Genomic DNA, 18,295 nt, shown 5'->3' with positions numbered 1-18,295 from the left:
AAAAAAAAAAAAAAAGATTCCATAGTAATTTACATACCTGAATCTGATCCTTATTTCCAGCAGTGATGTTTGATATGGTCCAACAAGCTTCCTTCTTGATGCTTTTCTTATGATTTTGAGTCAGCAAGTTAAGCAGACAAGGAAGAGCCCGATTCTCAATAATAACCTGAAAATAATTAAACAGAAGTGAGTTTCTGAAAAGGTAATGCTGCTTAGTCCTTTCGGTGATAGGAGTGGAATTTTTATTGGAGTTTTATTTAGAAAGGCTGTCAACTTGATTCTTTAAAAGATGCTTATAAGTGTATTTGGGTTGATGCTCCAGCTGATACCGATTTGAAAAGGGTTAATCAAAGAATTGTTTAGTCTCTTTATATTTCCACCACTCAAAATTTCAAATCATGGTGGTCGTTAAACACGAAAAGCATTTTCCTGTCTAAGGACCCTTACAGTACATCACAATGGCACACCAAGAAATGCCCCCATACGCCTTGATAAGCACAACTAAGATTTCATTAAAGGATTTAAATGGAGTTACAATGCATAGTTCAAGAACAGCAAAGGACTACATAAGAATAAAGCTGATCAAATTTGAAGAAGAGCTATAGATTGATTTCAGAAACCAATTAATATCTTTCAAAGATCATGAGTACTCAAAAATAATTATATAAAAAATAATCATAAAAGAAGCCTAGTAAGCGATATATTAAAATAAACTGTAAAATTACATTTTCGATCCTTTCTACCATTCAATCTATTTAGGGGATTTCTGACCTATTACGCACTGGGGCCAACCTACTACACACTTATAATGCTAATAAGGGTCATTTGCATTTCACCTCCTACAAAAATGGCAAGTGACTGGCAGTTTGATCAAGTACATCCCTTGAAGTCGTATGCTCCCAATATGCACAAGTCTTTTGCCGATTGACAACTCTTCTTTTGCAAATGTACTTTTTCTTAGTACAAGCTTCTCTCTCTATATCTCCCTAACCCAACCACTTTTCACATTTTAGTTGACAATATGATCATATAAGGACAAGTGCTTGAATCATGAATTTCACTATGCGTAACTAAGCACAACTATTTCGAAAAGGAAATTGATTTTGAGTCATTTGACTTGAATGAAAACCAAGAGATTCCCAAGTCACTACAAAGATGCTCAAACATTTAAATTAGCGTTGGAACACAATGGAGGCCATTTAAGAAAACAAAGACAAGAAACTCGTGCAGTTTTGTAACAAAATAAAAAACAATGACAAAGTAGGAAACTTCTGCTAAAAATTAATGATGATAAACAAGAAACACCACATATAGACATGATAAACATTCCAAGGGTATCATTTATGAAAGAGTAGGTGCTTAAAGACCAACTACATAAAAGATGAAAGACAAAAAAGCAGAAAGATCAGTAAAACGAAAGGTAGATTTCCATTTCATAGTCATTCAGATAATCATCAGTTCATACTAAGAAGAAAGGATCACATGAACAGTAGAAATGCATCAAGTATGTCAGACAGGCATCAAACGCCAATCATAGTTAATGAATATCTCATAACCACGAGCACATTAAAAAATTATAGCAAAATCAATAATATCCAAAAATTTTTTACACTCTCCTCGTGTAACAAATAATTTTTCTATACTAGACTAAGAGCATGCTTGGTTAAATTTTAAAAAATAAAAATAATAATAAATATATAAATAAATAAAATAATAATATCTAGCACCAGTTTAAATGGCCACAATTGATAGATCTAGTTAAATGGATGTGTAACATTGCATTTAAACGAATCTATCATTTAATACCATTTAGTTGCCACCTCAAACTAGTATTCAACATTATTGGGACTAAATAACATTATTCTTTAAAAAAGTTTAGTTAAATGAGAAAATAATATATATTTTTATCATGTGTCTTGATCAAAGTGATTTTAATGAAAGGTAGGTCTTACAGTCAAATAAGTTTTTATTTTTTATTTAAATACTTTAAAAAAATATAATGTGTATTTAGACAGTGAGGTAGATTTCATATCAAATAAATGTAACTAACAATCATCTTTCGCCGCATGTAGACTCATAATGAATTCGTGTTTGTACATGCTCGACCACACCCTTGGCATTTCTGCATTCTAGTAGTTTCACAGGGTAACCTTTTGAAAGTAGGCTGTATCTGGATTACTAAAGGAGGTATGCACTTCAAACGTACTATAAGCATTATCTCAAAACAGAAAATAGATCGTGAATATCACAAAAAAATGATTACATCTGAACCATGAACCATCAAGCATTGCAATATATTTTCTGTACATTGACAAGGAGAAAGGAGAATTCGATACACAACAAAGGGGTTAGTACGTAGACCATCATAACCACTAAAAGACCAGATGACAATGTATACATTTCATACATGAAACAAGTCAGCAAGAGTTAGCTAGTAAAACATAGTAGGCTGTGGTGACTGGAGACCGCTGGAAGGGTGAATCGACCAATTGTTTGACTGTGTGACAACAAATTCTTATGCTCGAAAGGAATTTCTCAAATAAAGATTAAGTACAAAGACAGCTGTATACCTGAGTCTGGATATCATCTCCAGTGACAATATTACCAACAGTGCGCAGAGCAGGAATCAACACAGATGGCGAAGGATGTCTGTAAACCATGAGAAACCCAATAAGCAAAACTATGAAGTTCAATATACAAAAACAAAGCTACAAATGAATTCCACGAACACAGATGTAAAAAATATGGAATGATATCAAATTGGATTTTGTCACTGACAGCAAAAGTTCAACCAAACGAGGGCTAACACCAGCCTCGATCACAGCTTGAATTTTATCATTTGTCCCATCGGATAGATACGACAGTGCCCAACATGCATCAGTAAGAACTTCTTCATCATTGGTGTGTATCAAATGAGCAAGAGCAAGGAGGGCAGGCTTCACCTGCTCAATAATTTTCAAACGGAATTGATTCAATTTAAAACGGTCCAGCAGGATTGATATGCAACAAGACCAAGAAGCAAAGTAATAATAGGACAAACCTGCTCAAACTGGGGCTGTGGCTTTCCCCGACAAAAGTTTGACAGTGTCCATGTTGCATTTCGCAACATAGATAGCTTTGCTTTGTCATTAAATTGTGCTAACAAGGGCATTAACGCTCCATAACTAAGGACAAGATCACGACATTTTGGTGAATCGCCAGCAATGTTTCCTAACGCCCAAACTGCCTACATCAAGTAGTTGAACAAAAGACAAAAACAGCCAAAAAGTAAAATTCAAAGCTGAAGCACAACGCCATCATGTTATTTACAACATCTACCTGTTCACGAACATCATCGCTAGGGGAACTGAGAAGTCTCACAAATATGGGAACTGCACCATGATCAATCACGACCTTGGTGTTCTCGGATGTTCCAGATGCAATGTTTGTAAGAGCCCAAGCTGCCTCAAACTAGATAAAGGAATAACTCAATGCATGATCCAAAAATTTAGAACACAAAAACAAGAAGAAGCACTTATAAGCCCAAATTTAAACCTGAAGCTGCGGGTAATCATCTCTTCCAAGAAACTCAACAAATCGAGGAACAACTCCAGACTGTATTACTTCTTCAATTGGTGGGTTTCGTTCTGTAGCAACAAATTAATTAAAAACAAACAGAACCAGCCGAAAGAAAAAATTAACACTAGACAGTAATAAGATCCATTTCAAATTTAATAGCATCAACGAAGATTTTAATTAACTAATTACCTATTGAAAGAAGTTTGCGAAACTGAGTTGTGGCCTCGAGTTGTAGTGTGCCGTCATTCGACCAAACGCCAGCGATCATTTCCGGAAGACTTTCCAACTGAAACAATGAAAAATGTAAATCCAATAGCACAAAACCGAAGTCAGATTAGTCCATCTAGAGCAAAGACAAATCAAATCAAACTATTCTTATCTCACATTTCTTCACGAATTATAATCGATTGAATATTGCGATCTGACTACAAGTACAGTTAACAAAACACTAACCTCCCAAGCCGAATTCGAAATTGAACAATGAGCTAGTACTAATTCCATGTTCAACAATCAACTATTACAGTATAACTAAATCTCATAGAACTCCAGTAGATCAAAGCTCTACGATATTCAAAAAAGCAGAAGATTCAATCGCAAGCGTGTTTTCACCTTCTTGTCCACCTGCTGAGGGATAGTGACGGTTGGCTGAAACTGCTGTGCTTGTAGACCTTCACGGCGCTTCTTCAGCAAGTTCTCCTCCCTTCGATTCTTCCGGATCTCCACCATGTTATCCTCCCTCCTCCGCCGCCCCTCCTCTGCGTCCACCGCCACCTTGTACTTGCTCCGCCTGACCTCCGTCCTCGCGTTCGGCCTCAACGACATCGTTTCCGCAATTCAAAAAATCAGGAAACCTTGATGAAACAATAAATTCAATTTTTATGTATTGAAATATATTTGATACCGATGAGAGTTGGAGAGTATGGTTTTTGTGCGATTGTGGAATGATGGGCTGATGAGGCGATCAGGTTTCAACAACTGCTTGATTAAGAAATGGACATGACTTTTGCTATATTTACATTAATGCCACAATCGAATTTTTTTATAGAAATTCGAACATTAGTAGTTTGATCGTCAGTTGGCAGCATTTTCCTAAAAGGATATCTAGATACGGTGACGGTACACCGACATAAAGAATCATGTAATCTTGTGAAATGCGATTTAAGATTATAAGGTGGGGGCCAACATAGACATTATCCATCGTACTTTTGGTAATCAAACTAGCAAAAGCATTTTCGGCGGCCTCAAAAAGTTTGCTTAGGGCACGCTGGAGAGATTAGGTACTGGTTATGGGGATTTTAAAATACTGATTGATTGTTAGGAGGCTTTGATGATTCTTGAACATCGTTAACAGCTTGTGAATTTCAATAATTGATTCTTTAACAACTTTTTTTTTTTTTTGATACTCAGGTATCCCAATTTCGTCGGACTAAATCTTGGACCCCTAGCCACCGACCCCTCAATGACTAGCGGAGGTAAACCGCAGGTTGTACCCTTCTTGAATCACAGGTTCCCACTTGGTTGTTATTCCTGGCCTCAAAAGAGCTTTCCTCCATAGTGATTGATCCACCAATAAATTGCCCATTTATTGGATCACAGATTCCCACCAAGAATCGAACTCTCTACGCTGAGGTTGCGAGCCCGCCTAAAGTGATTGATCTACCAACTCGGACGTGCCCTGGGGGGCATTTTGATTCTTTAACACTTGTTTGTATTTTAGGGAGTGTAATGCTTGAGGTGAAAAGTTGAGATTCTAAATGATTATCTAGTTTGTTCGCTCTCACTTATCAAGTTATTCTCAAGAATTTTAGCATTTTTATTTGATATTGTGAATGAACAGTTAAATTTATACACTTTAGACTTTTCAGCATATCTAATTAAATGCCCACCAACTTCTACTCTTGTAAATTATAGATCCTCATTTTAGAAAGGCATTCCCAAATGCACATATGTCGCAAACTTGGTTTCCAACCTTTCAACAATTCAAATGGCATCTTTGGGATAGTCTTGGTACACTGCCCTCTTAAATGTTTCACTCCACAAGGATTTAGGAAGGTGAAGTTACTAATCATACTCTACACCACGTTCAATTATGCCATTCTAGTTCGTTGAACCAAGAATGGTGTATTAGACAACCTTCCATGCTTTTGAAGAAACTTAGCAAATGGACCATTTACTTGTCCCCTTTGCGTATTTATCGTAATATTCTCCATCTGATCTTACGATCTTAATATGCTTCTCGCATTGTTTCTCTACTTCAATCTTAAAGATTTTAAAGATGTCCAATGCTTCGTTCTTGTTATAAAGCAAGTAATATATATAGTAATCATCAATAAAGTTAATGGAAAATTTTCGACCATGTGAGTTTATGTTTGGACAACGTATATCAGTATGTATGATTTTTAATATGTCTAAACTCCTATCGACCTCTTTCTTAGACTTGTTGGTATGATTTCTCTTAATACAATCCACACGTCTCAAATTTTGTGAAAATCTAGAATATTAAGTGCCCAATCATTTACTAATCTTGTAATTGGATAGGTCTCCAGTGCCATAACATCGATAAACTCGTGTTAATATTACACCTTTTACTGTCAATATGAATATGCATTGAACTATAAGTGATATTATTTTGTAAATTAATAGGACAAAGACCATAAGACAAAATATCATTCTTAACACAATAGAATTATAAAATAAATTAAATGACTTGTTTGAAAAATTAAAAGAATATCCCAAGGTTACAAGTTTGGATATAAAAATTAAGCTCATGTTTGGTTGAAATTAAAATCTAGATTTTACTCTAAGTCAAAGTGAACGATTACTTTTTTTCACATATTTCATGGGATTCACAAATTTTCAAACACACTATTCATTAACTTTTATCAAAATCTATTAAAATTTTGATTTTAATCCCCACCATACAAAAGCTAAGTTTCATAGAAAATTTGGAACATAAAAATGTCATATCCAATTCTAAAACAAAGCCGCTACTTAAAGTTAAAACACATGTTCCCATAACCTTCACATGCAAGCCCATCTTATTTTTGAATAAGATATTTTGATCACTTCTCACTGATTTCCATAGGTTATGCATATCCTGCAAAGAGTTTTCAATATAGATTGTAGATTCAGAGTCAATCCATTATATTTTAGTATTTATATTAACCATATTAGATTCATAACAAACTAATGGGATTGGATTACCTTTGTCTTCAAGTTATTTCTTCAATTCAGCACAATCTTTCTTTACGTGTCTATTCTTTTTACAGAAGTAACAGTTGGCCTCATTCTTGATATCAGCTTGAGGTGGTATTCTGCCTTCCCGCTTCTGATTGGCTTGAGCATGCTTATTCCCACGGGTTGTAGCTAGCTTTACACTTTCACGTTGCTCCATCATTACCATCCCTTTCTCTTGAACACACATAGTCATTCATTCATTGATCGACTATTTATCCTTATGTGTTGTATGATAATTTGAAAGAACCGTAATATTGTGAGAGAGTGTTCAAGATGTAATGCACAAGGAAGGATTCAGACATCTCAACCTCGAGTTTCTTAAATTAAGTTGTAAAGTCCCTCATTTGCATGATATGCTTCTGCACACCTTCACACTAGTGAGCCTTAAAAGTAAAAGCTCCATTACAAGGGTGCCTACTAAATCCTTATTTGAAGTGACGAATTGATCATCAATAGCCTTTAACAAGTTAAAATTATCGTGCTAATCGACTGAACCACGTATACCTGTAGAAATTTTTGTTTTTATAAACATCATATTGAGGCGATTTAATCCCTCCCATTTTTCACAAAACATGATGTTTTCAGTAGTGTTGGTATCTGTGATTTTGGGTGGTTCATCTTTTTTAATAGCACGGTCAATGTCCATCCACCCTAAATGAAGAAGTATTGTTCGCTTCCATACTTTATAATTATCACCCTTTAGTTCGAAAATATCACAACGAATATTATAGAATTTAACAGGTTGTGAAGCTGCATAATATTAAATATGCTTATGTCAAAATTGAGACTTAATTGAATAAATTGCTTGTTTTACCAATGTAAATCATGCTAAAATAAAAATAATGACATAATATTGTCCATGGGTTCAAATTTTAATTCAAGCATATTCAATTATTCCATATAATGATATAATAGAATTATCAAATTATGTATTCAATATATATTTTGGGTACATTATGAAAAAAACTTGATATTCTATTCTAAAGCAAACTATATAATACAACTATCAAATTATGTACTTGTTCACAATTTCCATGGCCATATTATGAAATAATTTGAAATTTTATTCTAGTTAGTTATATAGATATAACGAAAGTTTCCTGTGAGATAAAATTTATTATATTAATAATAAGTAATTACAATTTAATGTCTTTACTCTTTATTTGATCCTAAAAATACAATTTTATTTAATTAAAGAAGCTGTGGCTGATCCCTAATTAAATAAAACTATATAGATCACTAGACACTATCATTTTTATGTTTAAAAGATTAACTCAATATGAGAATAATTATAGTAGCACAATTATAACTAACGTTTTATGATTATATACAAAATTTTCTCATGAACGTTACAAATTGCATAAAATTTAAGTTATCTAAGTTTGTACATAATAATTTAAAACAAAATTAATACACACAAACTAAGAGCATGTTTGAATCCCTTTTTTATTGAATCACGCATTTTGGAATAGTAGATTAATGGATAATGTGTGATTAAAAATAAGAAAAAGTTATTAATTTACATGTAGTATTATTTTATTGAAAAATGTGTTATTGAAAAGAAAATAGAGAAAAATATATTTTAAAAATATTGGGAATTAAATAGGAGCTAAATATGAGCATAATAAATACCTTTGCATAATTTAATTCATCATAAAATTACATTTATTTTTAAATAATTAACATATGCAAAAATTAAGCAAAATAGATATAAAACAAAATAAACGCCCAATAATTAAATTCTGCAAAATTGGCCTAATAAACAATGTGGAAATTACACGTACCCAAAATTTTAAAACGCATAACTCAAAAATCAGATTTGAAAGTACTTTTCTTTTGAAAAATCAAATAACAATTTCCTTTTGATATTATATTAATAATATTTTATAACTAAATTAATCTATATACTCACCATACCTCCATCCACCCAAACCTTAATTATTTTCCTCTTCCTCTTCTTTCTACATCTCTCCATTCTCTTTTCTCAAACGTCGACGACCCATTAAAACTCTCGCGATCGAAGATGAAGGAGCTACATCGATCGATGCTGCTGGCATCGGGGGTGCTGAGAGTTCGCAGTAGCGTCGGCGCGCAGCGTCGGCGCCGACGCTGCTGCGAACAACATCGCGATGCAGTCCATCGAAGCTACTATTTGCTGCAGCATTGAAACATCAGTCGTTGATGGTTTTGAGTGTTACTTTTTTCCTCTTCCGATCTGATCTGCTTTTTCGAAGTTTTTGTGATGGTTTTGATGTTGGTTGTTGTTGGATTACTTGTTTTTAGTTTGCAAATGGTTGTGTTTTATTGGTGGTGGTGGTGTTTAGTGGTTTTTAACAATGGTGGTGGTGGTAGCGGTAGCAATAGCGATGGTGACTGTGGTGGTGGCGACAATGACTATGATGGTAGTGGTGATGGTGCGTTTCTATTGGAGTGGGTCAGCGTTTGTGACGGGATGGGGATGAAGTATGTTTGTGACCGACTACTTGGTTGATTTGTGATCAAGTATTGGTAGTGGATTGAAATAGAGGATGGGGTGAAGTGTCCGATGCATGTGACCAACTATTTGGTTATTTTGACCAATTATTTAATTGTAACCTAAAAATTTGATAATTCTTGACTGAAAAGTAATTTGTGACTGACTAAGTTGAAAATTTGTGATCGTTACTTAAGTTGTGACCAATAAAAATTATGATTTGTGGCCAATAAATAAATTTTGTAATCGCTGACAAATTATTTTGATAATATATGACTAATAAATAAATTGTAACCCATAAGTATGTAACTGTGATAATTTATTGTATAATTGTGACCTTAATATATTTAATTAATAAAATATATTTAATTATTTAGTTATCACTTGAGATTTGAAAATTTAAATTTATTGTCTGAGTTTTGAATTGGCCCATATCAAAAATTAAATTCAGCAGCATGGCCCAATAAATAATTGCATGTGGCCAAGAATTAAATTCAGCAATACGGCCCAATAAACATTTACTTTTCATTCCCAAATGGCCCAGTAATTACGGCCCAACGTGCAAATTATACCGGGCAATATTATACAACTTCTAATTCCATTTTTACTACACACCTTTTTTATTTCTAAAGTTACTCTTAATTTGTAGTAAAAATGATTAATTTTTAATAAAGCTAAATAACACAAATTAGCTTGATTTATGGAACAATCCCCAAAATTCACTCTAATGAAAATTCATAATATCTCCCTAAATGTTTCCAAAAACTCATAAAATCATTTCTTTATTGCACTCCCAATTCTTTTTTATATTCAATAGAAAGTGAAACTCTCAATTTTTATCAAATATTTTTTTCTTCTTTAAGAATTCTATATCAAAATCTTATCTTGTTTTGTACAAGATAGACTTAAGACTTAATATTCTAGAATTGAAGATCACGTGTTTGATATGTACATGTGTCGTATCCTAATCAATATTTCTAAATAACCATTTTACTTTCTTTGACTAATGTGCATGTTCAAAAAGTAAAAAAATTGAAAATATATTCCTTTTATAAAAATAAATTATCATTCAACTTTATCACTCGTTTTTACCATATACCTGTTTAAAAGGAATATATATCAAGTCGAATGATAGTGTCATACTACAAATGAGTATGAATTGTAGTCTTCTTTCTTTGGTAGAATTAAGCGTCTATATTCTTTACTTTTGCTAACATCGTCTCCTTGATTCAATTGCTGGTGATGTAGCTAGTGAAGTGTTACAAGATTCATAATAAGATCTTATGCTTATCCGCCAGCATGTTTGAATAACTTTAGATCAAGCGGTGGTCGAGTTCAAGCATAAGGAAAGCCTTTATGCAATAAATATTGGACCGTAACAAGTCTCTTTTTTTTTTTAAAATATTTTTCGGATAACAAGTTTATGATATCTTGAACCATTTATTTTCATAATGATTGTGCCATGAACTTGTTCAATCCAATACTTCCGTGAAATTCCAATAGATTCTTTCAATTCAAAATAGTGAAATATATGTATCTTCTTGTAGTAAACAAATATCACATAAAATTTTTATTGTTTTTGGTGTGTGTGGCCATTATACTAACTTTTCACATTAGTTTCTTCATGATAAATATATCATAGTGCATAACATATTATCATTGCACAAGATGAGGATGGGACTATAGAAGGTTGACACACATTTGTTTATGTGACCGCAAGTGTTGTATATTGTTCAAAATATATCAAAACGAAAATGGAATGAAAGAGGAAAGAAAAGCATAAAACCTGCTTTTATGCAGCAGATCGCATGTATATATGCAGGGCCTAAAAGTCATGTCGAGGACTCAACTATGCAGTCGCATAGCTTTGGCCTATGCGACTGCAGAGAGCTAACAACTAGCCATTGTAGTCGTTATTCAAATTGTGGTTACTTTCATTTAATTTTTGCACCACTTCGTGAAGTATGTTTGAGATCTATAAGTAGGTGATCAATGTTCAAGGCAAAGACATTGAAAAACATATTTTGTTTGTTATATCATTCTACAAAAGAATCAACTTCCATTTCCACAAAATAATCCAAACTTTCTTTCATCATATTCATGTTCTTTGTGTTCTCAAAGTTCGAAGGATTACACTAAGTGATCAAGTGTTAAATCCTTGACAAGATTTGATTAATCCTACAAACCATTTGTTAGAAATTTTATAATTACCATTTTCAATCCGAGAAGGGGCAAATATCGTTTGAGGACAATGATTACGTGTTTGGACCTTCATCTTGATATCTTGTTCCTAATTTTTATTATTGTTTCTTTTTTCCATTCTCTCTCTTGTGAAAGATATATTTTCCAATGGCAAGTTCCTTGTCAATAACTAGTGGCTATCTTGATTTCTGAATATCATAAGCTATTTCGAAAATGTGTTAATGGGTGTTATCTTACTGATTTATTTTCCATAAATCAGAAAATTTGTCGTGAAAATTGAAATTTAGATAAACGATGGAATGCAAATAGGATCGCATATGATTGTGAATCTAGAGTTTTCAATTTATGTTAAACTTCTAAAATTGTAGGCCATTTCAAAGCGAAGGAATTATTTACAGCAAAGTAGACAAATGATTTGATGGTTGTCATGTGCAACTTTTTACGTCAAGAGAAAGATGGTTAAGACATTTTTGAACCAGCAATTTCTTCTCCTGTATTAACATTTCAAGAAGATGATGAAAAGAAACCTATTGAATCTCTTACACATAGCCGACGAATATTTCATACCTCAATCAAAAACAAAAATAAATTGAACTCGGATCCGTATCTGTACACTCTTGTCCTTCTTGGCCAATTTAGTGCCACTCTCCTTCAAAGATTGTACGTTAGTAAAAGTGAAAATTAATATACCTAGAATCTCTCCAAGAAAGTATAGGATTCTCGATTCTCATCCCATTTGCTCCATACTTCTCCCCAAAATATGTTATCTGTAACAAGAATATAGCAAACATATTTTTGAGTTTCAGCAGCAGAAGAAAAACTGAATTCCATTATCTTGCAGTTTAAGAAGCCCAAGTTGTGTTTCATTTTTAGCTTTGTATTTTAAAATTTTCGTGGATTTCTCTATTCGAAAGAGTGAATGATGATGAATGTATTGAATGATGGGCATATTATTTGCCATTATTGAATTTCAGTTCCTAAAAATAAGAGTAATTTATGGAGCAAGTAATTTTTGTGTGTAATTGCTTAAAATTCAGTATTCATAATATATAAATTAATGTGTAGTATTTACTGAATTAGTTTTATTTACTTGGTTATATGAGATTTTTTTCCCATAACTTATTGCTTTTCAAATATAATGGCCTTCTTTATTGGGAACGATAGAAGAAACCAAAATGGTCATCTACAACCTCCAGTCAGGTCGTAGTCGACCCGGTTCCACAAATGCAAGAAAATTGGTTTTCTTGAAAAATCTCAAAAAAAAAAAAAAAAATAAATAAATAAATAAATAAAAAAAACCGACCAAAGATTGAGTTTTGCAGGTCATTTGTAATACACCAAGGCAAATGTTGCTCTCATACCATACGTAAGATTGAAAATCGATCCCAAATAATTATATAGAAACAAATTGGATCGAGAAAATCAAAGACTCATGGATCGGGTATGTACCTCCGGCCATTGGTTGTTGTTTCTCCATGTACTGGCACTTTTAAGCTTTCTGAACACTTTGAAATTGATGGTGTATGATGTATATTTTTTAGCGTTCGAGCTTAGGGACTAAACCTCATTATATAGCCAAGTCAAAAAAAAAAAAAAAAAAAAAAAATAAATAAATAAATAAAAAAAACCGACCAAAGATTGAGTTTTGCAGGTCATTTGTAATACACCAAGGCAAATGTTGCTCTCATACCATACGTAAGATTGAAAATCGATCCCAAATAATTATATAGAAACAAATTGGATCGAGAAAATCAAAGACTCATGGATCGGGTATGTACCTCCGGCCATTGGTTGTTGTTTCTCCATGTACTGGCACTTTTAAGCTTTCTGAACACTTTGAAATTGATGGTGTATGATGTATATTTTTTAGCGTTCGAGCTTAGGGACTAAACCTCATTATATAGCCAAGTCCCATCAAGCCATGGTTGTTGTTACCAATTTTGTCGGTCCAATCAATGGGTATTGAAACTCAATGAATGCTAAAATTGAAACTGAAACTGAAACTCAATGAGTGCTTCATCATAAAGTTAAAAAAACATTGGACACAATCCATTTAGAAATGGATCGGTTACATTCTATTTAAAATACATATGTCGATTGCCATTAACAAATATTATGCGTTAATATTATGCAACTTCCTCATAGATTTGTTGATACAGACTTATTGAGTTATGTTACTTAAATTACACAAATGAAAATACAACTTGCAATTTGTACAATTTTTTGACAGCTTCTTTGATAGATACTGAGGTAATATGCACCTCAACCCTTGATTTGAACTTCATAAATTCGAATCAAGGGTTGAGGTGCATGTCACCTCACCATTTATCAAATTTTCTATCAAAACATTTCTGTACAAATAGTTTAATACATGAAAATAAACACAACTTCTTGTTTTGCCTAAGTCCCTGTTTAGTCTTATTTTTAGAACTTTTTTCCTCAAAATAATTTTCGACCACACATTTTATGAAATTTGGAACTTTAATAAACTTTTCAACCTAATATTTTATCAACTTTTATAACAATCTATTAAAAATTTGATTTTTAACCAGACAAAACATGTGATTAATATTGATTTAGTTGAAACTTTATTTTCTACCCAGGTTGTGTCCACCAATGTCCTCTCAAATTCATATTTAGTGCATCATGGCTACTTAATTTGATATTATTTCATGGCCACCCAACTTAATTTTATTTAAGTACGATCGCCCAATTTCATATAATATTTCACTATGACCCCCAAATTCTTTTCTCCATTTTCACTAATTTTAAAAGGAGTAAAATAGTAATTTTGTATTATATATATAATATAAATTAAAAAAATAAAATAAAAATTTATTTAAATAAATGTTATTTAAAAAAATGAAATAGCAAAAAATAAAAACTTATTCTAAAAAAATTATTAAAATAAAATAAAAACTTAATTTTTAAATTTTTTTAAAATAAAATAAAAACTTATTTTAAAAATCTATTTAGAAAAATAAAATAAAACAAAAAGTTAATTTTCATGAAAGTTCCTTAAAAAATAAAATAAAATAAAAATTTATTTTAAAAAATGTTTTTAAAATAAAATAAAAACTTATTTTAAGATAAGGTTACTTAGAAAGATAAAATAAAATAAAAACTTATTTAAAAAATATTTTTAACAAAAAAAATTTATTTTTATTTTTTATATTCATTTTATATATATAATGCAAAGTTACAAATTTAACCATTTTAAAATTAGTGAAAATGGTGAAAAGAAGTTGAATGGCCATGGTGAAACATTATATGAAATTTGGTGATCATGGTGAAATAAAATTAAATTGGGTGACCATGATGAGATTAAGTATAATGTCGGATAGACATGGTGAAACAAAATAAAATTGGGTGACAATGATGATACTAAATATAAAGTTAGGTGATGATTGGTGGATGTAACCCTTTTCGACCCACATTACTTTTAACAATTCATAGAATATATATAAAGGCCAAGGGATGGAGTTTTTCTTTTCTTTTTCTTCTTTAATTACTTTTTCATATTAGCAAGCTTTTAGTAGAAATGAAACTTCTTGGAAACTAGAAATGTATGGAGATTAATTTAGTTTAATTTAAAATTTGACTGATATTATTTGTTGGAGAAGATATGAAGAGAGCCCGGTTAGTCTTATTTGCCCACAATGATAAAATAAGCTAGTTGTTTGGCAAAGTTTATGTTACGCTCCTATCTTAACCCTCTCGAAAAGTCTACCACCCCGTTATACAAGGTGTTCAACATACATCTGAAGTGTCCGAAATGACGCCACCACCAGTGTTGTCGATCTGCTAACGCGCTGTGAAGCACAGACAATCTACTGAACAGGCCGAAGCGTCCTCGCCCCTAAAGCCGAGGCGCTGTACATCTCGAGGTTCTCTGTCAGAGGATCCGCCGTCAATTTCAAAAAGAGATCTATGTCAAGATCCTTTCTACCCCCAAGGTTTAATTGATTTGACGTTTCCATGAGCCTAGTTGATGTGATGTATCAACTTTATGTTAACTCAACTCGGGAGAAGTAACTACCCGTCCACTCTATAGACGCGACTAATTGATGCCTATGAGCAGACGTCTCACACCGTCAGATGCGTACACGCGTCCCACATCCAACGGTTCTCCTCACCTATAAATACCGAAGGTTTGACAAGAGGTAAAGGTAATGAAACTCTTATAACATAGCTTTTCATAGCAAGCAAATATATATCCTCTTCCCCACTATTTTGCACAACCTTGATATTGTTCCGATCACCTGAGGCTAATTTGACCGTTGGAGTGTATGCAGCCGTCGCCACCCCCGCTGGTTCCGGCCGTGTGCATCTGATCGTGCGTTGACTGTGCACAGGGAGGAATACGTGGAGTAGCTATCGGTTGGCCACATGGAGGGTCCAATTTGCGAGGTCAACAGATTGGTGCCGTCTGTGGGAAACTTCATGTCCAAAGTTCTGCATTCTCCACCGGAGAAACCACTGGAAAACTAGTGACTTACCCTGAAAAGGGCACGTTCTTGAAAAAGAGCAAAGTCGAGTTATAATCCAAGTTCTTATTACCCTTGAAAAAAGAGATAAGATGAGTTACAGCCATAAAGACGAGAACCCTACGAGAAAGGCCTCTGAAGAAGAGGTGCTCCATAACAATGTCACCCACCAGAAACCCCATCACCGGCGTCGCCGAGGTAAAAGAACAGTCATGCTCACCGAAGGGATGGATCAAATAGCTGCAGGCATGAGAGACATCGCAGCCCAGAATATGACGATGCATGAACTTCTCATGCAAGCTCGAGGTCACCAGGGCTCTCAAATCCCCAAGGATCATATCCAGTTCAGGAAGTCCGAGCATCTCGTTCCCAAGGCCATGGGAGCCAGCACAGAAAACGCCCCCTCGAAAGAGAAGTGGGTGCAGAGCCACATCCTATGTGCAAGGGAGCCAACCAGCAGAACCACAATTGGGGGACAATTTTCCTCAAGAATATGAAGCACAAAGGTCAGTCAGCGTTTTCGACCGAATAGGGCAGAACCCTAGTAATAGGGTCCACTTAGTGCGAAGATCAGTTCGACAAGAATAGGAGTAAGAACAAGCACCTCCTCCTTCTAGAAATAGGAAGGAGAGAAGGGACTTAGTTGATTGGGGGAGTCGAGGAGAAGCATCTCCACCTCCCCAGAACATTCGAGATGATGAAGGGTCGATGGGCCTTGTCGATCTTTTGAAATTGACGATGATGATGATAACCTCCATTTCTCAAGGGAAATTTGAAATTTTCCAATGCCTGCGAATTTCATGCCCCCTAAGATCCCCAAGTATGAAGAAAAGGGGGACCCGGAGAAGCACCTCACCAAGTACATGACACAGATGAGCCTCAGGGGAGCCTCGCGTGCTTTGAAGTGCGGAGCCTTCTACTTAACCCTAAGCGGAGCTGCTGAAGTGTGGTACAACAGACTTCCTCCCCCGAGCATTACGAGTTAGCCGAATTTAAAGAAGGCGTTTTTGAACCAGTACCTCTCACGCAGAGAAGGTGAGGCCTTGGTACACACCTGCAAGATATGAGGCAAGCCCCTGGAGAGACGCTGAAAAGTTATCTCGTCAGGTTTACAGACGAAATCACGTATTGCGAGCAGGTCAGACAGAGAAGCCCTTTCAACCTTAAAAGGCAGCCTCAACATGAACACTTTGTTCTGGAGGGATGTGCGCAGCAAGAATCCTTCCACTTATGACGAGCTAGTAGAAATGATGAGAGTTGAGATTGTCAGTGAAGAGATGATTGATCACAGAAACCGTACAGCGCAGGGACTCCTTCCACCTCAGAGGCAGGTAGGTCAAAGACCCGTAGCACACCTTGTCACTCAGCAATGGACTCAAGCAGGTCATACAATAGCTCCCACCTCCGTACAGGCACTGGCTTTTGCCATGCTAAATGCAGTCCCGATGTTGGCATACGAGAATTTTCCTGGCAGAGCAGGGCCATCTGGAGGAACTGATAGTAATAAAAAGAAGAAGAAGAAGCGGTCAAACAAGCCCTTGGAAGGGGCAAGGTTTTGCACTTTCCACCAACTTTATGGGCATTACACTAGCGAGTGCAGAGACGCTAATCGACACCTGAATCGAAGCAACTGACATCCCTCCAGAAGGAACGAATATCCTCGTAGATCCGCCTCCCCGAACAGGGAAGGAAGAAGGCATAGAAAGAAGTCACCCCGGGGAAGAGAATTAAGGGACCGAGGAGGGTCTAGACAGAGAGATCAAGCCCCATTTTCTGTAGGCCAAACCATTAGGGAGATCGATACGATCATTTGGGGACCTCACATCGGTGATAACACCAGGAACACCCAAAGGAATTACACAATGGAAGCAAAGGACCCACCAATGCTCACTTACATTGTCAACAAATCCCAAGAGGCCAATAGGATGGCCCCAATCACCTTCTTTCAGGAAGATGCACAAGGAGTTCACCATCCCCATTGTGACGAACTGGTTGTGAGATCCGTAGTGGCAAGAAAAAGACTCAAACGAATGCTCGTCGAGAATGGCAGTTTGATGAATATATTGTTCGGCTCCACCTTCAACAAGATGCAAATTGAACATGGGTTGATCCCCATGACCGACCCACTATTCGGATTTACTAAAGATAGCATCGTCCTATGAGGGCGAATTACTCTGCCCGTCGAGATGGGTTCAGCCCCCCTGGTGGCCTAACACTTCATGAAATTCTTGGTGGTAAACCACAGATTAGCCTACCATGGAGTATTGGGTAGACTCGTCTTAAAAGATCTTTGGGCTGTCACATCCATCCACTACTTGTTTATGAAATTCCCGACTAA

At 34.7% G+C, this 18,295-nt stretch overlaps 1 protein-coding gene across 2 annotated transcripts in view; it reads right to left on the bottom strand.

The window, feature by feature from the left end:
* LOC111403570 (importin subunit alpha-like) overlaps window positions 1-4,600 on the bottom strand; it is a 6,616-nt gene extending 2,016 nt beyond the window's left edge. Inside the window, exons 1-8 of one of the 2 annotated variants that reach the window (XM_023032126.1) lie at window positions 4,168-4,600; window positions 3,748-3,844; window positions 3,535-3,626; window positions 3,319-3,450; window positions 3,041-3,226; window positions 2,779-2,942; window positions 2,571-2,649; window positions 38-166 (exon numbers count right to left, since the gene is read on the bottom strand). In XM_023032126.1, the coding sequence (XP_022887894.1) occupies window positions 38-166; window positions 2,571-2,649; window positions 2,779-2,942; window positions 3,041-3,226; window positions 3,319-3,450; window positions 3,535-3,626; window positions 3,748-3,844; window positions 4,168-4,380 (1,092 nt within the window). In that variant the 5' untranslated portion in view covers window positions 4,381-4,600. The remainder of the gene's footprint in view (window positions 1-37; window positions 167-2,570; window positions 2,650-2,778; window positions 2,943-3,040; window positions 3,227-3,318; window positions 3,451-3,534; window positions 3,627-3,747; window positions 3,845-4,167) is intronic. The other variant, XM_023032125.1, reaches the window with a different exon arrangement.
* Window positions 4,601-18,295: the final 13,695 nt, after the last annotated feature.

This window comes from Olea europaea, chromosome 11 (assembly GCF_002742605.1).
Source record: "Olea europaea var. sylvestris chromosome 11, O_europaea_v1, whole genome shotgun sequence".
Lineage (NCBI taxonomy): Eukaryota > Viridiplantae > Streptophyta > Magnoliopsida > Lamiales > Oleaceae > Olea > Olea europaea.
Note: the sequence above shows the minus strand (reverse complement) of the source record. Positions and strands in the feature narration are given on the sequence as shown.